General features: G+C 44.5%; 1 protein-coding gene across 1 annotated transcript in view; it reads left to right on the top strand.

Annotated features, from left to right (window-relative positions):
• Nucleotides 1–23,077, top strand: part of Cfdp1 (craniofacial development protein 1) — an 82,081-nt gene that overhangs the window by 55,083 nt on the left and 3,921 nt on the right. Inside the window, exon 6 of the mRNA XM_041650944.1 lies at nt 18,649–18,807. Within this exon, the coding sequence (XP_041506878.1) occupies nt 18,649–18,807 (159 nt within the window). The remainder of the gene's footprint in view (nt 1–18,648; nt 18,808–23,077) is intronic.

The raw sequence follows: 23,077 nt of genomic DNA, 5'->3' as shown, positions 1-23,077 counted from the left end.
AATTATGGGCTAATATAAGTTATAAGAGTTAATAAGCCAGGTGGTGGTGGCACATGCCTTTAATCCCAGCACTTGGGAGGCAGAGGCAGGTGGATCTCTGTGAGTTTGAGGCCAGCCTAGTCTACAAGAGCTAGTTCCAGGGCAGGCTCCAAAGCTAGAGAAACCCTGTCTTGAAAAAAAAAAGAGTTAATAAGAAGCCTGAGCTAATAGGCCAATCAGTTTATAATTAATGTAGACCTCTGTGTCCTTGACTGAATAACTGCGGGGCCTGGCAAAACAGAAACCTCAGTAAACGCCAGTAGTGTCTTTGCTCTCCCATGCCATCACCTTCTTCTCATCTGTGGTTACCACTTAATAAATTATTGGCCTTCTGTACCATAGAGTGGCATTTGGCTTTAAAGGAGTGGGGATATCCTGTATGTATTGATGAGAAATGAAGTGTAAACGCTTGTGGATGTTTAGAGTCTCTGAGGTGACATAGTCAAAATTCTGGGGCTGGCAAGAAGGCTGAGCTGGTAAATGAACCTGCCGCCAATTCTTACGTCTTAAGTTTGATCTCTCAGGGCTGCATGGTAAAAGAGAGATCTGACTCTGAAAACTAGCTCTGGCCTCCACACAAAAGGCTGGTACATGCAGACATACTCACCCACTGATACACGATAAATAAGTAAATATAGTAAAACATTCAATTTCTTAAAAAGAAATGAGGAAAATTGAGTGAACAGGGTGTGTTGGGAACAGGTAGATTATTTTTTACTGGGTCATCTTTATGCTCATTTTAAATTCTGTCTCGACTTCAGTTTGTTAAACTGAGATTGTGTTTTTCTATTTTTCAAAGATTTATTCTATCTATGTGTGTGTGCTTCTGTGTATGTGTCTAAGCACATACATATATGTGTGGGTGCCTGCCAAAGCCAGAAGAGAACATTAGATCCTTTGGAGCTGGAGTTACAGATGTGTGCTATGATCTAAACTCTGGTTCTCATGATTTAGTGGTGAGGATTCATAACCTGTGAGCCGTGTCTCTAGCCCGTGTTAAACATAAGTGGTAGGAAAGGGTAAGTGGTTTACTGTGCCTTTGCATGGTCCTTCCTTTCTTCTTGTGCTGAACCTACCTCCAGCCGCCAGCTTTGGCTTCTGCTAGTTACCCCAGTCATCTCCACAGACCATGTCTGGGGCTCCTGCCTCAGGGTGCAGGTGTTAGAGAAACAAGTGGGGCTGCAGGATTCTGTACGGGCGGGTGGGGGGGGGGGTTGCTGTGACAGCAGTGTCCTCGGTCTCATCCTCTTCTGGCCCTTGTCCTCTTCGTACGGTTTAAAGGATTTTTTTGAGATTGATTATAAGAGGGGCAAGGCGGGGAGACATTTGTAAGATTCCGTGGATGAGAAGATAAGATTGATTATAAGAGGGGCAAGGCAGGGAGACATTTGTAAGATTCCGTGGATGAGATGCTACAGAGCGGCGACAGGTGCTAGGCACATGAAAATGGGCCAGCATTTCTGGATTTTGCCTGAGGACCAGAGCTCTGACTCAGGCTCTTGTAGGCCTTATTAATTAATGAAGCTCACCATCTCTCCTGAGTTAGGTTGATCCCTCAGCCACCGAAGGGAAACAAATGGGAGTACTTTCTGCAGGTTGGGGAGTGCACACAGCAGATAAATTAGCAGCGCAGCCCAGAGCCTTGGCATGCTCACGCCCTGCTCTAACCACCGTAACTTCCTTCTTTCTGCATAATCAACTTGTGCAGAGTGTGAGAATGCCAATGTGCTTTGCTAATAACCAGAGTGTGGCATAAAGGGTTTTAAGTATTTCCTTCCTTGCCTCTTTTGGTTTTCTTCTCTACAAAAAAAAAAAAAAAATTCCACAACTCTTGTTTGATGGCAGTCTCAACAGCATTTCAGGGCTTTTCTGACAGAGACCTGTTTCCATGTAGCCATATCTTGTGGTTTTTCTTCATCCTGATTTATCTTTTTAGAATTAGCTTGTGCTTAGGCAGCAGGATAAGTATAATGGTTTTAATTTTGCTGAGACACAATTTTCATTTTAGGGGCTGGGTCATGGAGACAGTCTTTACTATATAGTACAGGCTAGCCTGTATCCTCCAGGCCCTCCTGAGTGCTGGGATTTCAGATGGACACCATCACAGCCAACCTTAGAATTTACTTTTAAATATAAACAGGTTGAAAAAGAAATACTATTTTTTTATTTTACTGTATGTGTGTGTGTGTGAGTGCACACGGGCCTCAGTGTGTAGAGGTCAGGACACAGTGTGGTAGCATCTGTTCTCTCCTTCGACCTTCATGTAGGTTCTAGGAATAAAATTGGGGTTGTCAGTGTTGCACAGCGAGCTCCTTTCCCACTGAGCCATCTCATTGGTCCCAGTTTGCTCTTTAGATCTGTAATGTTGTCACTGATTTCCTTTTATGTTGATCTAGTAGCCATGTAGATACCTCTCCTGCTCATAAAGACAAGAAGTGTTTATTGTAGATGTCTTGGTATATGCATACATATCTGTACATCTATATGTAAAACTTGAGTGCAGGAGGCTGGAGAGATGGCTCAGTGGTTATGAGCATTGCCTGCTCTTCCAAAGGTCCTGAGTTCAATTCCCAGCAACCACATGGTGGCTCACAACCATCTGTTATGAGGTCTGGTGCCCTCTTCTGGCCTGCAAACATACACACAGACAGAATATTGTATACATAATAAGTAAATAAATATTTTTTAAAAAAACTTGAATGCATAAAACAACCAAATGTTTTAAGTAAAAGTAAACAGGCTTCATAAAAGAAGATAAATAAGTACATGAAAGTTTGTTCATCATTCAGAGACTTCTAGGAAGGGAAAGAAAGTCATTCCACGTTAGTTGAAATGAGATGAGGAACATCAAATGTTGGCAAGGTTATAGAGCAGCCAACTCCTAGCAGAGTCTCCAACTTGGAGGACTGTTGGGCATTGTTATTACGTTTAATATGCACCTACTCCATACTCAGCAATTTTGCTCTGTTTCTATTAGAAAGAAGTAAAAGTATGTGAATTGTAAAGACCTCATGCAGCTGTATTTTATTACTAATAGTGTAAAACTGCGGATGTCCAGGGATAGGAGGATGGATTAGCAGTAATGAGGACCCACCCACTGGTACATGTAACACCGGTGAGTCTGAAGGGCACTGTGCCACATCAAAGCCACCAGCTACACACGAGTAAATCCAGACTGTCCTATCTGTGTGTAGTTCAGAATGAAGCGAGCCTGGTGAGAGTAATCAGGAGGGTGTTTGCTGGGGACAGGAAATTATGAGAGGATTTTCCAGAATGTAAATGTTCTGGGTGGACTGAGGGCCACAGGACTATGCATTTGCTCAAACTCACGGAAGACAAATAGTACTCTGTCCTTTACAGTGTTTAAGTCTAAGTATGAGGGGGGGTGAGAAAGTACTCAAATGATTTCACCCTCCTGTCCACTCTCAGTTCATGACTCCTAGAATGGCTCAAACTGCTTAGCCTTGCCTTCACTGGAACTCAGCAGGAACAGAGACACACAGTACTGCTCCTTTGATTTTTTTTTTCCTTCTCATTTTAAAAATATACATTTATTTTTGTGTGCATTGGTGTTTTGCCTGCATGTATGTCTGCCTGAGGATGCCAGATCCCCTGGAACTAGAGTTACAGACAGTTCTGAGCTGCCATGTGGGTGCTGTAAGCCATCTTCTCCAGCACCCTTTCCTGTTTTGTTTTGAGGCAGTTTCTTTTCTTTCTTCCTTTCTTTCCTGTAGGAGTGAACCGTCACGTCAGTGCGACTTTCCTTTTCCATCCCGTTTCCACACAGCAGGTTGAGCAGCCGGTGGCAGTTCTATAGCTGCAGAATGAAGCCCCATATTGCTCAGTGATGTAGCCCTGGTGAATAAGGCCCACTTTGTGTTTTAAGAGCTATAATTTACTTCATTTTGTCCTAGAGACTGGATGGCCTGCCTGAGAGCAGCCTTCAAAATAACAGCAAAAGCTGCTTGGATACATTGTGCTTGGGATGGACCTGATTGTAGGGTAAGGGTCATTCTCAAGAGCTATGTAAACACTTCAAGCTCTAGTTATCAGATTGTGAATCTACTAAGGAGCAGGGTTCTGTAAAACCTCTCTGTTGGGCACTATTCTAACTTCTTACCTTTCTTCACTCCAGCAGTGCACTCAACGAGAATTTTCTCATCTGTTTTTCCAGTGGAGAAAGAGCAGTAAATTGATGGCTACCCCATCCTGGCCTCTCCTGGATCTTAAGTCTATATATTCATTGTTTTTTAGATCTGCCTCTTGCTGGCTTAATACCTACACCAATTAGTTCAGCTCATGTCCAAGCTGTAATGTAGAGGTGACTGCTGCTTCAGCCAAAGAAATCGAGAGCTTGCTTAGATGGTGGTCCTCAGCCTTCCTTAGCGGTTCCTAGCAATGTGCGGATGCTGGGGCCTTGCTCCAGAGTTCTTGGGGAACAAGAAAGGGACCCTAGAATTTGCATTTTGTGTGCTTCTGCTTGCATGCACACTTATGAAGGTCAGAGGACAACTTGTGGGGTCGGTTCTCTTGTACACTATCTGGGTTCCAGGAATCAAAACACAGGTGATCAAGCTTGGCAGCCTTCACCCACACAACCATCTTGTGGACCCCAAGTTTGTATTCTTAGGAATTTCAGGGATTCCAGAGCTGACGGTTTTTCACTTCTGAGGAACACTAAACAATATGTGGCGGGTGTTGATGGGAGAAGCAGGCAGTAGATGTTCTTGGTATTCTTTTTATCATGCACTGTCAGGAACCAGAGCTCCCAGGAACAGGAACCTGGGTACACTGTGTCCCTGGCTTCAGCATGGCTGCTGGCACAGAGCAGGGAGGAATACAGGAGATTGTGAATGAGCAGATGAACTAATTAGAGCAAATGGCATGTGCCCAGAGCGCTATCAAAAACATCTCCATTCAGGGACTTTATGTTGTGGAGAGGATTGCAGATCCTTAAGCACAGTATTTATTAATAATAAGTAGGGCACTAAAATACTGCAGCAGTAGAGGTGAAACAGGACAGCTTCCAAATGAGGGCGATGAAGGCACTAGCAGGGGAAGACTGAAGGTTCTCCCGGATTTTCCCCTTTAGGTGGATGCTAGATTAAACTCACATATACCAGGCACATACTATACTATTGAGTTACACCACATCCCCATCTCTGCCCCCCCCCCCAAGAGGGGCATTAAGATTAACCCAAATTGACTGCCAGTGATTATTTATTTATTTTTGGTTTTTCGAGACAGGGTTTCTCTCTGTAACAGCTCTAGCTGTCCTGGAACTTACTTTATAAACCAGTCTAGCCTCAAACACAGAGATCTGCCTACCTCTGCCTCCCAATTGCTGGGGTTAAAGGCATGTCCCACCACTACCTAGTTAGAACTTATATATATAGTTTTAATATAGACAGGGTCTTACTATGTGGTCCTGAATAGCCTGGAACTCTGTAGACCAGGCTGGCCTCATAGAGCTGCACCTGACTCTGCAGTCTGAGCAACAAATCTCTCTCTGTCTCTATCTCCGTCTCTCTCTCTCTGTTCCATATTTTAAAATAATATGCTTCTATAGTACTATTTCTTTTATAGGTTACACATTCTCTATTAATTTCTTCTGTCTTTTAACAAAGACCACGTTGATTGGGTAGCTCACTGGGTAGAGGGCACGGTTGACACGAGAAGCCCTAGATCCTGTTTTCAGGGTAGAGAAAGTAAGCAGCTGGCCTTCCTGTTTGAGACAAGGAGGTTAAATGTTCCTGCACTAGCTTCCGCTCCTCAGCACCTTTTTCATGAGAACGGTCACTCTGTTAGTGTTGCTCAGTACTCAAAGGGTGTGAACTGTATTTCCTCTCATAAATATGCACTTTTTATTGTCTGGTTGGTTTTCTCTATTTCCTTTTTCCCCCCAGACTCCGCCAAAGCTTAAAGTCTGCCTGAATACTATCGTCTACTAATTTCTACTGTATTATATGCTTGCTATAGTCTTATGTTCTACATTGGATATTTTAGTTTTTTATAATTTTTATGGTGGAGCATCAGAGTCAGGTCTGATGCTAGACAAGCATTCTAGCATCAAACCATAATCCCAGCCCCGGCATTCTGCAGTCTGCCCACCTTCCTCTGGTTCCTTCTAGAGCCTGTCCTCCTCTTGCTCAGTTCTTTGGTCTTCATTCTCTCAGCTTTGCTCTGGGACTTCCTTCTGCCCTTTTGTGGACCTCTCTAACTTCCCTAGTCCTGGAACTTCCTCTTTCTGGACTTATTTTCTAGGTTGTGATAGAACTCACCTTTTTTTAAAAAAAAAAATATATGTATTTATTTATTATGCATACAATATTCTTTCTGTGTGTATGCCTGAAGGCCAGAAGAGGGCACCAGACCTCATTACAGATGGTTGTGAGCCACCATGTGGTTGCTGGGAATTGAACTCAGGACCTTTGGAAGAGCAGGCAATGCTCTTAACCGCTGAGCCATCTCTCCAGCCCTAGAACTCATCTTCTAGTGCCTTCCGAAGGAGCAGGTTTGTGAGAGGTAAAGTGTGTGGTAAAGTCTGTTCTGCCTTCACTTCACAGCACAGCACTGCAGGTGAGAAGAGCCTCCCTTCACAATGGCGAGACGATTGTTCTGCTGTCGGGCTTCCAGCTTCCAGGGCTGCTCTGGAGAAGTCCAAAGCAGTTCAGGAGTTTGGGATCCTTGTATTTGACCTCATTTCGACCCCACCCCTTGAAAACTTTTTGTTTGTTTGGTTGGTTCGTTCGTTGAGACAGGGTTTTGCTCTGTAGCTTGCCTCCAAGTCCTCATGATAATTCTCCAAGTTCAGTCTACCTAGGATTGGAATCACAAGTCTGAGCCACCGTGCATGGGTCTTTGGAAGTTTTGCAGTCTTGTTTTTATCCCTGAGATCCTTACTGGGCACCAAGAACCCCACCAGTGAGAAACGCCAGTTCCTTTTTGCACCTCCTCCTAGCTAGTGTCACTGCCTTTCTGGTTCTGCTGTGCACACAGCTCAAGTCTGCCCAGAATGGGAAGCTAGTGTCTGCACAAGTCTCTCACTTTGATATGGCTGGGCACGGCTGAAGGGACTGCTCGCTTTTCTCCAGCTATCCTGTGCCTGTAGCAAATCTGTAAACCTCAGTCAGTCTTTCTGGCAGATTCTGGCAAGAAATTATACAGATGGCTAAGTATTGAGTTAGTTAATTGCTTTAATTATATTCATCAAGTTTTATATAATTTTGAAAATAGCCTTCCTTTCTTCCCCTAGGCTGGAGGATACAGCTTCAGGGGCAGAGGGCTTATCTAGTGTATGTTAGGTCCTGTGTCATATTGCTAGCAACACATATTTGCACACATACCCACATTCAACACTAACCACCAACATGTGTACACAAGCACTAGTGACCCCCACAACACACCCACACACACCCCAAAATAGTAGCCCATCTGTATTGTATCCAGTAAAAGTGGAAAAGAACTGCTACAGTAAAGAAGTCTTTGGTTGATTTCATGAGCTAGTTATTACAGAGTTCCATTTTTGCACAAAATGAATCCACATTTCTTTCCCTTTCTACAAATTCTATCCTATAGGAGGGGAAACACTTGTCAGCATTCCTTTCCATCCTTTCTCTTTAGTTATTGTTACTTAAGAGATTGTAACCAAGTGTCTGCATCAGAGATTGTGACATGAGGGTGGAACCTTCTGCAGAACCTCAGATGTGCAGGCCAGGGTGAATTCCAAGCTGCCCACACTGCAGAAATGTCTGTCATATGCTACAGTGAACAAGTGCTTTGCTGCTGCTGACTTGAAGTTCACAGCTGCCTGGAAATTGCTAAGGATGGATGGCCACAAAGGCCTTAATCAATGCAGAGGTTTACTTAAATGTATTTCACTTATGAGAATTTATGCATGATGTACAAAATTAATATTATTTCTCAAGATTCATACTTTGGGGGGGGTTGTTTGTTTTGTTTGTTTTCGAAACAGGGTCTCTGTAGCTTTGGAGCCTGTCCTGGAACTAGCTCTTGTAGCTGGCCTCGAACTCACAGAGATCCGCCTGTCTCTGCCTCCCGAGTGCTGGGATTAAAGGCATGCACCACCACTGCTCGGCTCTTCATACATTCTTTTTTTTTAAAATAATTTATTTAACTTTATTTTATATGGACTGGTGTGAAGGTATCAGATCCCCAGAAACTGGAGTTATAGACAGTTGTTAGCTGTCATGTGGGTGTTGGAAATTGAACCCGGGTCCTCTGGAAGAAATACCAGTGCTCTTAGCCGCTGAGCCATCTCTCCAGTCCCTTCATACATTGTTTTAACAAATATTTATTGAGTACCTACCAGGGCCAGGCAGTATGCCAAGTGATGTCATCTGGAGGATGTCAGGGAAAAATGTCCAAAAGTTGACCGTTAAAAGGCTCCCAGATACCTTCAAAGAAACTGAAATTAACAATCAGACTAAGTTTAAAAGGCCATTCTTGGGGTTGGGGGGGGGGGCTATTACACAATAGATCAGCATTTCTTGGTTTGAAATTCAAGGGGCTTATTTGGAGGTGGGAGGTAAAATATATTTTGCTGCCAGAGATGACTTACCTTCAAAAAAAAAAAAAAATAGAACAGGCAACTTCTGGATTCCAAGCCCACTGATTTTCCTACCAGTAACAGTTTAAATTTGGGGACTGGAGAGATTTCTCATTGGTTGAGTATACCTGCTGCTCTTGCAGAGAACCAGGGTTCCTAGCATCCACATCAGGTTCACAGCCACCTATAACTCCAGTTCCATGGGGACAAATATACATATACACGTAAAACAAAATATTTAAGGAATTTTAAATTTCTATGTGTGTGGATTTTAGAGTGCATTGCTTGGTTTGGTTTGGTTTGGTTTTTCAAGATGGTTTCTCTGTGTTCCTTGCTGTTTTGGAACCTACTTTGTAGATTAGTCTGGCTTTGAACTCACAGAGTTCTACCTGCCTCTGCCTCCTGAGTGCTGGAATTAAAAGTGTGCACCACTACATCCAGCATAGAGTGCATCTTTGAGGCACGTAAAGACAGAATAGAGCCTGCTGGAAAACTTTAGTGTGATGGGTGCATTCATAGCCATCAGATGCTTCGACCTCCTGGGTCCCTCTGTCCTGGCTGTTCTTGAATAGTTCTTCTTGCCCTTCTAATGAGACTCCACCTCCTACCTCTCATTGCCTCCCCCATCTCTGCTCCCTGTCCTGCTCATCTACACTTCCTGTTCACAACTGGAGGGGGGTTGGTTTTATTTTTTTGAGACAGGGTTTCACTGTGTAGCCCTGATTGTTCTGGAACACACTCTGTAGACCCTAAACTCAGAGATCCACCTGACTGCCTCCTGAGTTCTGGGATCAAAAGCAAGCACTACCACACATGATTCCGTGTGCAGTTTTTTAAGAAAGTAGCTGTTGCTTCTCATATTTATCTCTTTCTTGTGGGTGAATTAAAGGGGAAGAAATCTGTGTCTTTGTCTCTAGTAGCAGCAGGGGCTTGGCTCCCTGAAGGCATTGTACAGATAAGGGTTTAGCAGTGTCTTATCTCTGGTTTAATTACTGCTCTTCAAGGTCGTTATTGTTACCCTTGTTTTACTAATTGGTTACTAAGTTTCAAAGAAGTTAACTTGTACAGAGTACAAATAGATATATAGTAATTAGCTGGTGGGATAGTGAGTCACTTCTTTGGGAGCAAAGCCGTGACGCTTAAAAGTATAGATCCAAGGTAGTGTCAGCAGCAGCCAGAACTTCTCTGCACAGTAGTTCTCGGGCATCCTGCCATCCTGTCCACACTCCTACAGGGGTTTCTGTGGTGATGACAAAGTGTTCTAAAATTAGATTATGGTAATATATCAAAAAACCATTGCTCCTTTAGTTCTAGCACTTTAGTTCTAGCAGAGGCAGGCGGATCTGTGAGTTCAAGGCCAGCTCACTATAGAATAAATTCCAAGACAGCCAAGGGCTACACAGAGAAACCCTGTCTTGAACACCCCCTCAAAAAATTTTTTAGTTATATGCCTTATATAAGTAGGCTCTTTATTGTGTGAATTATGTCTCAATAAATTTATTTTAAAAGTATTCTCGAGAGTAAGAATTACTTGGACAGGGCTGGAGAGATGGCTTAGAGGTTAAAGAACACTCACTGCTCTTCCAGAGGACCCAGGTTTGATTCCAAGCACCCACACGGCAGCTCACAACTGTCTGTAACCCCAGTTACAGGAGATCTGCTACCCCCACATCAATGCACATAAAATAAAATTAAATAAACTGTTTTTTTTTAAAGTGAATTGGCTGAGCCGGGCAGTGGTGGCGCACGCCTTTAATCCCAGCACTCGGGAGGCAGAGGCAGGTGGATCTCTGTGAGTTTTGTGAGTTCGAGGCCAGCCTGGTCTACAAGAGTTAGTTCCGGGACAGGCTCCAAAGCTACAGAGAAACCTTTTCTCGAAAAAACCAAAAATTAAAAATAAAAATAAAAAAAATTAATTGGGTGGTCATCAGATTTCCCAGCATGCTTTTATAGCATATATTTAGTAGCTTATATTTGGGTGGTTTCCATTATCTTCATTCCCAGGGGAACTTCCTTCAAAGTGATTGAGGTTATCGTTTGGGTTTGGTTCTGGTTTTCACATTCGTGCTCCACTTTGAACTATAGCATTCAGGTCATTCAGTGCCTGTGCTCAGTCTCCTTCCTGAGTCTGGACTGTGAGAACATTGATTGCTCATTCAGTCCTTGCAGAGTGACTAGCCCAGCCCCATGGTGACAGGAAGGGCAGGCAACATAAAGCCACTGGTCCCCCAGGAGAGAATAGCAGCCATAGACTCCTTTAAGCTGCACTGAAGCTTTGGGGTGAGAAGCCATGAGAGCCTCACTCAACAGGGATGTGATGCCCATTTCCCAGAGTATAGCAGCCTGTGTTTGTAACAGCTTCAGTAGTGACCTGTACTCACTCTTTTCACTGTGACCTACTGTGGCCATGAGCACAAACACAGGTGCACTGAGGAGCCGAGGTACAAATGAGAGCATCACTCAGCAAGTAAGGATTCCTAACAACCTTGGAGAACTGTCCTTCCTTCTGTTTGAAAAGGCTGCTCTAACAGCCACCGATTGGTAGCTTAAGGAAGGTAGCTGTGCCTAACCATTTCTCTTGCTCTAGCGATGGGAATTCTTTCATTGGTGGTCAATGATTCAATGAGTAAAAACCGTCTATCCATTCAAGAAGCAATGTTGTGGTTTACATATGGCCTGGCTGTGGCCACCATCTATGAAAACCATTTCCTGCCTCCAAGAAAGGGGCGGGTGGAGGGAGAGGGGAGTGAGGGGGAGAAAGAACTTTCTGCTCTAGGTCCCATGCTACACGAGAGCAAATTTTTCTTTGTTGGAACGCATTGCATTTCCTTAGCAGAATGATGTTTTGGGATTCCGGCTGCCTTCCTGAAATCACTTGCATACAGATCTTTGCTTCTCGTGGGTCCCTTAAAGTCTAGATTAGTGGGGGTGGCATGACAAGGAAAAGGCTGCTGATGGAACATCTGCCTTCTGAGGAGAGGTGGGAGCTGCCCGGGAGGTAGAAGGATAGATTGAGGTGAGCATCATTAAATTTTCCAGTCAAGTTTTAGTAGGATTCAGTTTCTATGAGACCAGAGTCATTACTCTGGCAGTTGAGCAAGCAAGCCATGTTGTAGATGCTGACCAGAAAGGGATTTGGGAATTGGGCTCCCACAGGAGGGCCCACTCCAGCCTCATCTAAAAGGACCATATCTCTCTCCCCTCCAGCAGGATGCTGGGTATCAGTAGCCCCAATTGTCCAGTACCCATCTCTGTGTTTGGGGTTTCACATGCTGTTTAGTAGCAGTAAAAGGGTCGGAAGGATTGGGGAAATGTCTGTAAACGTGTATAGGAGCCAGCTCATGTAAGTGGCACGTAGAGCCATGTGATTAGTGTTGCCTACCTGTTCCTAAAAAGGGCCAGATGTGACCCATTTTAAATGAGGTGTCTGTGATGTAAAACTGAAGGAATTGTTTCTGGTCTAAGGGCACCTCCATGTTCTGAAATTTAAACATGGCCTCAACCTTGGAGATGCCTATGAATTTAAATTTTGTTTTTATTGACATCTGGATTTTTTTTTTTTTGTTTCAGTTTTTGAGAAGGGTCACGCGTAGTTCAGATTGGCCTCTTTCCACCTGTACAGATGAATGTGATCTTGAACTTATGCTTCTTTCTTGCCTCAGCATTCAAAGTTCTGGAATTATAAGAATGCGCCACTAAAGCTGACTTATTAAAATATTAGTATCTCAAGGATTGGTTGTTTAATATTTTGTTTTGAGATGGGATTTCATGTATTCTGTGCTGACCTCAAATTCATAATATAGCTGAAGATGACCTTGAACTTCTGATCTTCCTGCTTCCAGTTCCTGAGTGCTAAGATTATAAGCATGCACCATCATGCTTGATGCTGGTAGTTAAACCTAGGGTTTCCTGCATTCTAGGCAAGCACTGTACCAATTGAGCTATATCTTCAGCCTCTTCAGGGTTGGTTTGTTGTAAGGTAACAGAGAATGTTCTCCTTGAGAGAAATCTTGGCCTTGGGTCTGCCTGGACTCCTCTTAGCTTGGTGATTCGGATTGGTTGTGAGCCCATATGGAATTAGAATCTGGAAAATGAGCTGTGTCTTCCTCCACTGAGCTCCCAGGGCTTTGCACAAAGCAAAATGCCATCGTGGTCTTTATTAGAAGCTGTGCTTAATAATTTTTTTTAAAAATTCCATCTCAGAAGTATAAATGGTCTGTGTATTGGTCCAATAAATCATTGTCCTCGGCTGAATCTGATGATACAAATAAAAGCAACAGCAGTCTGTACCTCAGGGACAAAACATCCCCTCTCCGTGCATGGTCCTCTTCCCATTAAACTGAATATTTCGTCTCAAAGAGCTTGCCATTACCTTCCTTTCTTACTGCCAGGAAACAGTGGCATGCCCTTCCCTGTTTGACATGAGGTCCCTGCCCCCACATTGGGAATGGCTCCAGGAAGGAAACTGCTGGAGCAGAGTCAGGAAGGGCTGTGGATTATCTCTTTCCCTGGGAACAAGTGAGACTGGGCAGGGGAAGTTCAGGAGCCAGTTTCCTACATGTCTGAGAGCAGAGGCTCTGTTTGCCACCGGCTCCCATCATTTGCCCTCATGTGCACGTCTAGGGATTTCCCGTCCTTATGCTGGACCGTTCAGACTTGGGCTCTGCTAGTGATCCCATAGTCCTTCACTGTTTATTTAATACTGAGTCACAGCTTATCCTCTGGGGATCTTCTGTGTGTTTGTCCTTCTAGTGGGATTCTTTACTATTCATTGACGCGAGTATTTAGACATGGTTGACATTACAAAATGAGGTACTAGAAATAAGCAACCAAAACTTCCTGGACTTCTAAGAACATTCTCCTCCATAGTACAAATTAATTAGAGGGAGGAAGTGCCTACAGTCATCCCCTTCCCATAGGGACAGTACTTAATGTCTTCAGTGTGAGGCTTTAAAAAAAAAAGTGAAGTGGGTACCTTTCAGCGGGCCCTGCCAATGTATACCACTAACCAAACATGTCACACAGCAGTTAGTACTGGAGGTTTATGGGGGAGGGAAAGGGGAGAGTGAAAGAATGAAAGGCTGTCTAGGAGTGGGGACATTGAAAGAGTCAGACAGGCAAGACAGAACAGGGAAGAAGAGCAAGAGAGGGAGCTTTTAAAGGGTGCGCATGTCACATAGCTGGCAGTGGCAAGGTACTTGGCAACAGGTGATGGTGACTGCCTCGTGGCCGAGATGAAGGGCACAGTAACGTTTAGTATGTGCTGGCCTCACACTGCTGCTGAGAGTGCAGCAGACACATTTAAGCCTTGTCAAGGTAGCATGCTCAGCAAAATTGTTTAACCTGCATCTGTCCACAAGAGACAGATAAACCCAGTGAGCAACAACCTATGAGCCAGCCAGAGTATACTCTAAAAGATTATTACGACACCAAGGCCAGAAGGCAGAAGACAGATTAAAGTTTCAAAGGAGACCAAGACACTTCCAGATGTGCTGTGCTGGGGAGCATATGAAGAATCACTGTCAAGACCATTTTGAACTGTTATTGATAAAATCCAAAGATAGCCTTTTAGAGGTTATTATCAGCATATTAAGTTTTATTATCAGTTATTAAGTTTCTTGAGTATAATATGAGGTGTTAAGATTATGTAGGAGAGGGCTGGAGAGATGGCTCAGAGGTTAAGAGCATTGCCTGCTCTTCCAAAGGTCCTGAGTTCAATTCCCAGCAACCACATGGTGGCTCACAACCATCTGTAATGGGGTCTGGTGCCCTCTTCTGGCCTGCAGGCATACACACAGACAGAATATTGTATACATAATAAATAAATATTTAAAAAAAAAGATTATGTAGGAGAGTGTCTTAGGAGACGTAAGCTGAACTATTGAGGTGCCGTGGTATGTCCACAAATTATTTAAAACTAGCTCCATACTCTCCCCAAAAGTAAATGTACATTAGGGGGGAAGCACATGTGGCAGAGGGTAACTGACGACTAAGTGGGGCTTATCCAGATACTGGCAGTGCTGTGTCTCTCCTTCTGACATTTCCAAACTGGAAAGTTGAAATCTCAGATTGATTTCCCGTGACCTTTCTAAATTGTCTTCTTATTGTTACAAAACAAACAGTGGGGTGGGGACAGAGGGCAGCAACCAAAAACCACTGACTAACCTTGCTTCCCATTTCTTCCTTCCAAGAACTAACCAAGCTCAACCCTGCTTAGTTTCTAAGATCCACGGAGCTCAGGGAAGTGTGACTGTAGACTGGTTCCCATTTCTGCCATTGTTATAAATGGTGTGCCAAAAGGCCTTTTGTTTGTTTGGCTGGTTGATCTGCTAGTTGATTTTTTTGAGACAGGATCTCACTATGTAGCCTTAGCTGAACCAAAACTCACTGTGTAGACCAGGCTAGCCTTGAACTCATTGGAGACCTGCCTGTCTCTGCCTCCTGAGTACTGAAGTTAAAGGCATATGCCACCATGCCTGGCCTGACAGCCTTCTGATCGACCACATGATAGCTCAATTTTAAAGTGCTTTTGTGAATATAAGTAACATTTTTTTTTAAGATAGTTTCCTTGGGCTGGGCAAGGGTGGTTCAAGCCTTTAATCCCAGCACTCCGGAGGCAGAGGAGGGCAGATCTCTGTGAGTTTGAAGCCAGCCTGGTCTACAGAGCCAGTTTGGCTCTGTAGGGCTACAAAGAGGGCTACCCTGTCTCAAAAAAAAAAAAAAATTAGTTTCTTTGAACAATAAAAGATGAATTGATAAGTTCAGCACTTAGAGAAAAGGTGACATTTTCCAAAATAGCTGTATTGAGGTAGAGTTTCTCCATTGAGAGCAGAGTTAGCTGACTTCTAGAATCTTCTCAGGCTGTGCATCTGTCCATATAGTTTGAGAACCAGAATCTGGAAAATGAGTCCTGTCTTCCAGTGGCTCTCACGGAACACTCCAGGGGAGCTTCTGTTAACCCAAAAAGCAACCCTGCAGTCTCCGCTGCTTAGTCTGCTTTCATTGCTGCTCACACCTGAGAAAAAGAACTTCAAGAAGGGAAGGGATTTGGATTGCACTGTTCATTCTTACAGATTTCAGCTAATCTAGGGGAACCCAAAAGAACAGCGGTTCCAAGCCCACAACAGGGAATTCTCAGGTTGATCTTTCCTCACGTTCACACAAGGTGCTAGACCTACACCTGGCTCTGAAAAGTAGTTCCTGTATGAGGAAAACGCAAGTCTCTGCCAGACCATGTTGTTGCAAATGATTTGCATGTTAGTGGCTCTGCCAGTTTTGATGTGAGAGGTGTAGACTTGAGGCCAACTCTGTCTATTGAAGCTCTGAGAAGAGTTACAGAGTTACTAATGCCCATAAGCCCTGTGTTTGCTGATCCACTTTTGAAACTGATTTTCGAGTCTGCCAGTTCAGGCATAGTGTTGAGTCTTCTTGTTACAAGGGGGACTTTCTTTTCTTTTTTTTTTTTTTTTTGAGTAACTCTGCTATCAAATTGAGGACTTGGTCAGTTAAAAGTTTAAAAATTTTATGTCGTGAGTAAGCTTTTGGCTTCACTATGGGTGAGACAGAGTGAGTAAGACAGTAGTGGGTGGCTCACGCCTTTAATCCTAGCACAGGCCTGTAAATCTCTTGAGTTCTAGGTCAGCTGTCTGTACATAGAAAGTTCCAGGCCACTTGGGGTACGTAGTGAGACCTTGTCTCAACAAGGAAAAAGGAATGAGTAACGCATGGATCCTACACAGTGAGCTCCAGGACAACAGGGAAAGTGGATGTTTCTTCCTCTCCCCAACTGAGCAACAGAAATTGGAGTGTGCAGGCAGCTACAGGATTTGTGTCCCAGGACTGTGGGGCAAGCACAGGAAGAAGATACCAGCTGTAAGGAGCGCTGAACTAGTCCGACCTCATTTCCTCTTTGGAGTCTTTTAGTAAATGGTCACAGTTTGCCTATTTGTTACCTTTTTACTAGATTGTGTTTCTCCTTAGGATCAGGCCTTGTAGCTTTTTTCTGTGTTCTTAACTCCAAGCACAGTGGAACTTTAGTCTCTGTTGAATGACTATAACTGATGGATGGCAAGATGACTTTAAATCCCTTTGCAGAGCAAAAACTCTCTTCTGTGGGTGCCTGATTATTGGAGTTGGTGTTAAAGATCATGGGGAATGAATGTATTATGCCTCTTCAGACCCCATGAACACATTTGCCAGCCTCCTCATTAGGGTCCTCTTCCTACCTGAGAGCAGTGAATCAAAGTCCCTGCTAAGGCAGGGCTCAGAGTAAAGTAGACACATGTAATATCTGTTTCCTTAACGGGATGCTGTACCTTTTAGTTGCAGGGAACTTTCTTATGATCACGACAGTACTATCACACAGAAAAGACCAGGGTCCTTTCATATGTGCATACAGTGCATTTTGATTCCATTTAGAATCATCTTAAGCAAAATAAAATAGCTCTCAGAAAACTCTCAAGCAGCTTCTCATCTTGGAGACACTGATCCTCACGTTGTCCCTATCTGCAATTTATGAATAAGTCCAGTATGTAGGGGAATGAACGAGGTAGGGAAGCTGACATCCTATGGACCAGCGTTAATAGAAAAGAATGTTTGTACCACTCCCAAGTTTTGTTTTTGGTGTGGGCACTAACCTGTTGGCCTATCCTAGGGCACAGATAGCCCATGGTCCATGGTTTCTTGTTGGGTTTGAATGATAATAGGTTGGCTCAGAAATGATTCCCTTCAGCAGTAAGCCTGAGGTTATCTGCCGTAGGCCAAATGCCAGTGAGATGGGAAGGAAGCTGAGAGAGCACTGGGAGAGTGAGCACTACAGTGCCCGCGTGCACCAGTCAGCTGGGAAGGAAGCTGAGAGAGCACTGGGAGAGTGAGCACTGCAGTGCCCGCGTGCACCGCTTGTGCATTTCAACCCTTACCTATCTCTGTGACGCAGAAGAAAATTCATTTTAGTTTCATAAAACCAGAAGCACATTGGCAAGATGACTTGGTAGGTACAAGCCATTGGCACCTGACAGTCCAAATCTACAAGCCTGGCCTTGATGCCCAGATAAAGGTGGAGGGAGAGAACCAACGCTACAAAATTGACCTTTGATCTGTGCACCCCTGCCCCCCACCCACAAAATAATAATGTTTTTAAAATCCATGTTCTTTCTATAGTTTCTTCCCCTCATATCACCTTCTTATGAACTCTAGCTGCCTTCTGTTTGCCATATCTCATTCATGTAACATTGACTGGAAACATTCGACCTGCCGAGACTTGAATTTGGCATTTGGGGTTTCTCCCACAGCCCGTGTAGATAGCATCGCCGGCAAGTAGAGCACAGGCTGTACATTCTCTGCTTTGGGATGTTCTCCACCTCCGGGGAAAACCAGGCCCAGTTACAGGAGTTGAAAGGCAGTGCCTTTAAAGGTCCTTTTACAATGCTGTGACTTCTTGCTTGTATGTGTTGGGAACTGGTTCTTATGCTGTAGAATAGTCCCCTGGGGCTTCAGAGCACAAACAGGCAGTGATTGACAGTGGTCAACAGTTAACTGCACCTTGACCCCTATGCCGGATGCTGTCTTGACCCTTTACATGGACAATTCCCCACCACCCGTGATTAAGCATTCAGTGTAGATTGGGAAACCAAGACACTTGTACTTGAAGAACTAGCTTTGAGTCATTGGGACAGAGCTGAACTTGGACTTATGCATGTGACTCCAATATCTGAACCCCACCATTCTCCTCCCTCCCTGCAAGCAGAGACCTGCCACGCCTGAAAGAGGTCTGAAAGGCTAGGGCTTCCTGTCAGCAGTGCAGCTAAGCAGTCGTATGTGTTAGGCGGGAAAGGCGTGTTAAGATTCTGCCTGCGTACAGTTTCCACATAGAAAAGAAAATGCCCCGTGTACAAGCATGGCTTCCACTGAGACGAATGGCTCCAATCCAGGGAACTCTGTGTCACGCACACACACACACACACACACAAACTGTTAATTAAGACACCAGAGTTCTTATGTTAATGTAGAGATCAGAGTTATATTCATTTTTCTTTCCATAGGATAAAAAGATCAAGTGGCATGAGCAGCCTTTTGGGGAAAATTGGAGCCAAAAAACAGAAAATGAGCACCCTTGAGAAGTCCAAATTGGACTGGGAGAACTTCAAGGAGGAAGAAGGGATTGGTGAAGAACTGGCTATCCATAACCGAGGGAAAGAAGGGTAAGGAGTGGCTCTGTTTGTCTGTAGCCTCGGAACTCTGCAGTGATCTGTTTCACACCGCCCTGTTTAGGAAGGAGGAGCTTTTTACTGTGAAATCAAAGTGGAGTGCTTTGGTTATTGGTGAAGCTCTAAGATGAGGCCAGTCCCATCTGTGAGAAGCCACTGGGTGAAGATGGGGGGCAGGGCTGAGGTGCAGTGTTCCCTGAACCAAGTTTGCTGGCTTACAGCTCAGTAAACTGTAAATCGCTTGGTTTATTCACAAGACTGGGTCTGGCTCACGGCAGCTGGCTTGTCCTAATCTGAATCATTTGACCTTCTGAGAATCTGGTTAGTTCAAGTGCTTCAAAAGCAAAGAAAGCCAACCCAGTGCTAGGATACTGTCACATTAGCCATGAATGGTTTGGTATTTTTTTCGACCGTGTTACTGTGGTCAAGGGCATGGTGTGACATTTGCTTCAGCTGTATGATACATGGCGAGGCCATTGCTGTACCATTTCATGGTCACTCTAGAATACGAAGAGAATAGCCATAAACCAAAAGTGACCTATTCCTTGTTAGTGTTTTTGTTTTGTTTTCCCTGTGGGAGTGCTGAGAAAGGATCTCACTCTGTAACCTAGTCTGTCCTCAAAATCATGGCAGTCCTTCTGCCTCAGTCCTCCATGTTTGGGACCACAGGTAAGAGCCACCATGCCCACACAGCTTTCATGTATGTTTTTAGTAAGGAAAAAGAAATGGGGCTCATTTAGTGGTTAGGGAGTACAAGAGAAACTTAAGGAACAGAGGTCCATGACTTCAGGTCAGCATTCCTCACTCCTGAAATATTGAATGGCCGTTTATACAGCCCTGTCACCAGTAAGACCTTCTCTTTGTACAGCCCTGCCTCTCACCAGTAAGAAAGACTCGGGCTGGAGAGATGGCTCAGTGGTTAAGAGCACTGACTGCTCTTCCAGAGGTCCTGAGTTCAATTCCCAGCAACCACATGGTGGCTCACAGTCATCTATAGTGAGACCTCGCGCCCCCTTCTGGCTTGTGGGGCACACATGGAAGGAATGCTGTACACATAATAAATAAAAAAAAAACCAAACCTTTAAAAAAAAAAAAAGAAAGACCTTCTCTATATACAACCCTGCCTCTCACCAGTAAGAAAGACCTTCTCTATATACAGCCCTGCCTCTCACCAGTAAGAAAGACCTTCTCTTTATACAGCCCTGCCTCTCACCAGTAAGACCATCTCTTTCTGCATAGCAATTGCCCAGCTCCTCTGCCAGTAAAATCTGGATGCTATTACACCTTCATTCTGGTTGTGCAGATCCTGAGATAAAGCAGAATGTATGTAATACGTACAGAGATGTAGTGTGTATAAAGCACTTTGAAGACTACTGATGTAAGGGCCAACTTTCAGCAGCTCAGGAATTGATGGGGAGCCATGGAGTCAGCAGTTTGACTCTTCTATCTGAGGCAGTGAGGAGAGCAAAACATATCTGTCTAGGGCTGGCCAAAGAAGGAAGCACACACACCTTCAGGATCTTTCTCCCCCCCCCCCCTCATTATTTCTTTTCTTACCTCTATCCAGATGTGTCCCTTCTGTGTTTTTATTTTTTTCCCTTACAGCTTATTTACCCCAGCAGAATCTTTCAAGCAATATAAAAGTTACAGTGTGATTACATTCTATTTTTTAAGCAAATGATTACAATGAATACAAGTAAAAAACTTGTTTTCCATGTCCCTTACATAATTAACAGTTTTCGTATTACAGGTGAAAAACAAATTATCCCAAGAGCCCACACACATTTATGTCTAAGCAACTTGTTACAGATTAACAGAGTGTAAGCAAGCAAGTTATTTTTCCCAGCCAGTTCTTTTACTGGCAAGCTGCATTTTGTGGTTACAAAGAAAGGTAGCCCTTACTTCATCTGAGACAGGGGAACTACTTTAAACAGTTTAAAAAACTTAAGAGGAAATCTTCATAATAATCCACAGGTAAAAATGCCTAGTAGAGCAGGTTATATCCCTGAGATCACACTACAGTAAAGACAGTGGGGATCCCTCACACCCATTCACACCATACCAGATACCAGAGAAAAATGGCAGTGGCAAACATGTAAAGACTCAGCAGTAGCAATCAACATTCCGGAGCAGAAGCCCTGGGGCCTTGCCTATCCGAGATTCACCCTTCAGTGACTTAGGTTCATTCTGGTGGGCCAATCTCCTGAAGTCAGTTGCTACCTGCTGCTCCTCTGACATGGCCACTCACCACATGGAGGCCTATGTAAGTACATGTCATTCAGGTTATTAATTAACCTAAATTAGCCTTTAATCCCAGTACTTGGGAGGCAGGGTGTCTTAGGGTTTTATTGCTATGAAGAGACACTGTAACCACAGCACCACTTTAAAGGAAAACATCAATTGGGGCCAGACAACCTGCTCTTCTCCACGTTGGTTCTGGTTGGTGTTTGCTCACAGCAGCAGAGAGCTGATGGGGACAGGCACTGGCCCCAGCTTAGCCCCAGCTTAGCCGTCTATGCCCCTCAGGGTGTTAGGGTAAGGGAGCAAATACGCAAAATACTGGCCTTCCCTCGGCCTCTGTTCACATTTCTTTTCTCCTATTTGCCATTAACTGACCACCCCCAGACTCAGACCTTACTGGAAAGCTAGATGCTTTATCCATTTAAGTCCTAGACAACAGTTTAGGAGTATTTTCCTTGGCGATGGGTAGAGTTTGGAGCATTCCCCAAGTCTCCCAGGCTGGCTCTTCTGCCTTCCCCAGCCCTTCAGCCTGGGAGTGTGGGCCCTGGGCAATTGTTTTCTTCTTCCTCCCCAAGCAAACACTAGTTCTAAGACTTAGCCGCCATTTGGGGCCTTTCCTGCCACCCCTGTCCACTTCTCTAGCTGCTTGCTGAAACCCAGCCTCAATGCCCTTCGCTTTGCAGTGTTACCTCCCCAGCAAGTCTCTGTTTTGTCAGCTCGGATGCCACTGTAGAACAGCCGCCCCACCTCGCTCACATCACCACTTCTCTGCTGTGCTGACTGACTGGTGGTGTCATGTTTTCTTAGTGTCCAGTAAGCACCCCAGAGCTGATACCACACCACTCCAGTATCTGAATGCCTGACGCACTGGCTAGCAGATGCTCCTGGCTTTGTCTGTGGCCTAGGATCAAAACTAACCATCCAGAAAAGTCTGGCATAATACATCAGAATAGGTTTTTTGTTTTGGGGTTTTTTTTTGTTGTTGTTGTTGTTGTTTTTTTGTTTTGTTTTGTTTTGTTCTGTTTTTCAAGACAGGGTTTCTCTGTAGCTTTGGAGCCTGTCCTGGAACTAGCTCTTGTAGACCAGGCTGGCCTAGAACTCACAGAGATCTGCCTGTCTCTGCCTCCCGAGTGCTGGGATTAAAGGCGTGCGCCACCACCGCTCGGCTCAGAATAGGTTTTTATGCGGCAACATTTTCCGTCAGCAGAGCGCTTGAAGTGCTAGGCCAGAGACAGTCCAGGTGTTAGCGGACGTCGTTCGGGTGTTGAGCATGACTTCTAGATCACAGATTTCCTGATGGTGGGTATCATCAACACAGCTTTCCAAATATAACCCTAAGGCAGGAGCCCTAGGTGTAGGGGAGAGAATCTGTGTATAAAATGCACACTGAAGAGAAGCTTGGGTTTGGCTACTGCTCTCTGTCCAGTTAAGCTGAAGGTACAGAGCATAGTGATTAGAAACCAGCTATTTGGCGATTTAAAGAACATGATGGAGGGGCTGCTAAATACTTTGCATTTCCCGAAGCATCTATCTCCAGGATTTCCAGGAGTTTGTCTCCCCGGACTATTGCAACCATGAGGAAAGGATTATTGTTGCTGCCTTTGTGGCCATGCCTGGGCTGGCACTTTGCATCTTTAGTTGCCTTCCCAGAGCAGAGAAATCCTGCCCTGCTAGAACTACCCCAGAGACATGCTGCGTCTAAGTGCTTCCGCTGCCCATCAAGAGCTGAAGCTCATCATTGCTGTGCCGTTTGACTGCACCAAATGTGCGCAGGAGCCAGCACTGCAACACTAGTAACACAGTGCCAGCCCCAGAACGTTCTCTTACCTTGTGTCTCCTGTGCATGCCCTTTTCCTTAGCACTGTGAAAGAAGCCTCTCCTGCGGTTTTAGCCGCAGGATAACCACATGACGGAGCTTTTGCAAGCCAGCATCCTCTGACCTCCAGGCTGGGTTCTCTGACAGGTACTGGCTTCTTCCCTGATAGTGCTCCCTACTCCTCCCTACGTGGTGTCCTGAATTTCA

This window comes from Microtus oregoni, unplaced genomic scaffold (genome assembly GCF_018167655.1).
Source record: "Microtus oregoni isolate MIOR12 unplaced genomic scaffold, Mior012 000004F_ref0000308, whole genome shotgun sequence".
Classification (NCBI taxonomy): domain Eukaryota; kingdom Metazoa; phylum Chordata; class Mammalia; order Rodentia; family Cricetidae; genus Microtus; species Microtus oregoni.
The sequence above is the reverse complement of the archived record's forward strand: the minus strand, read 5'-3'. Positions and strand labels throughout refer to the sequence as shown.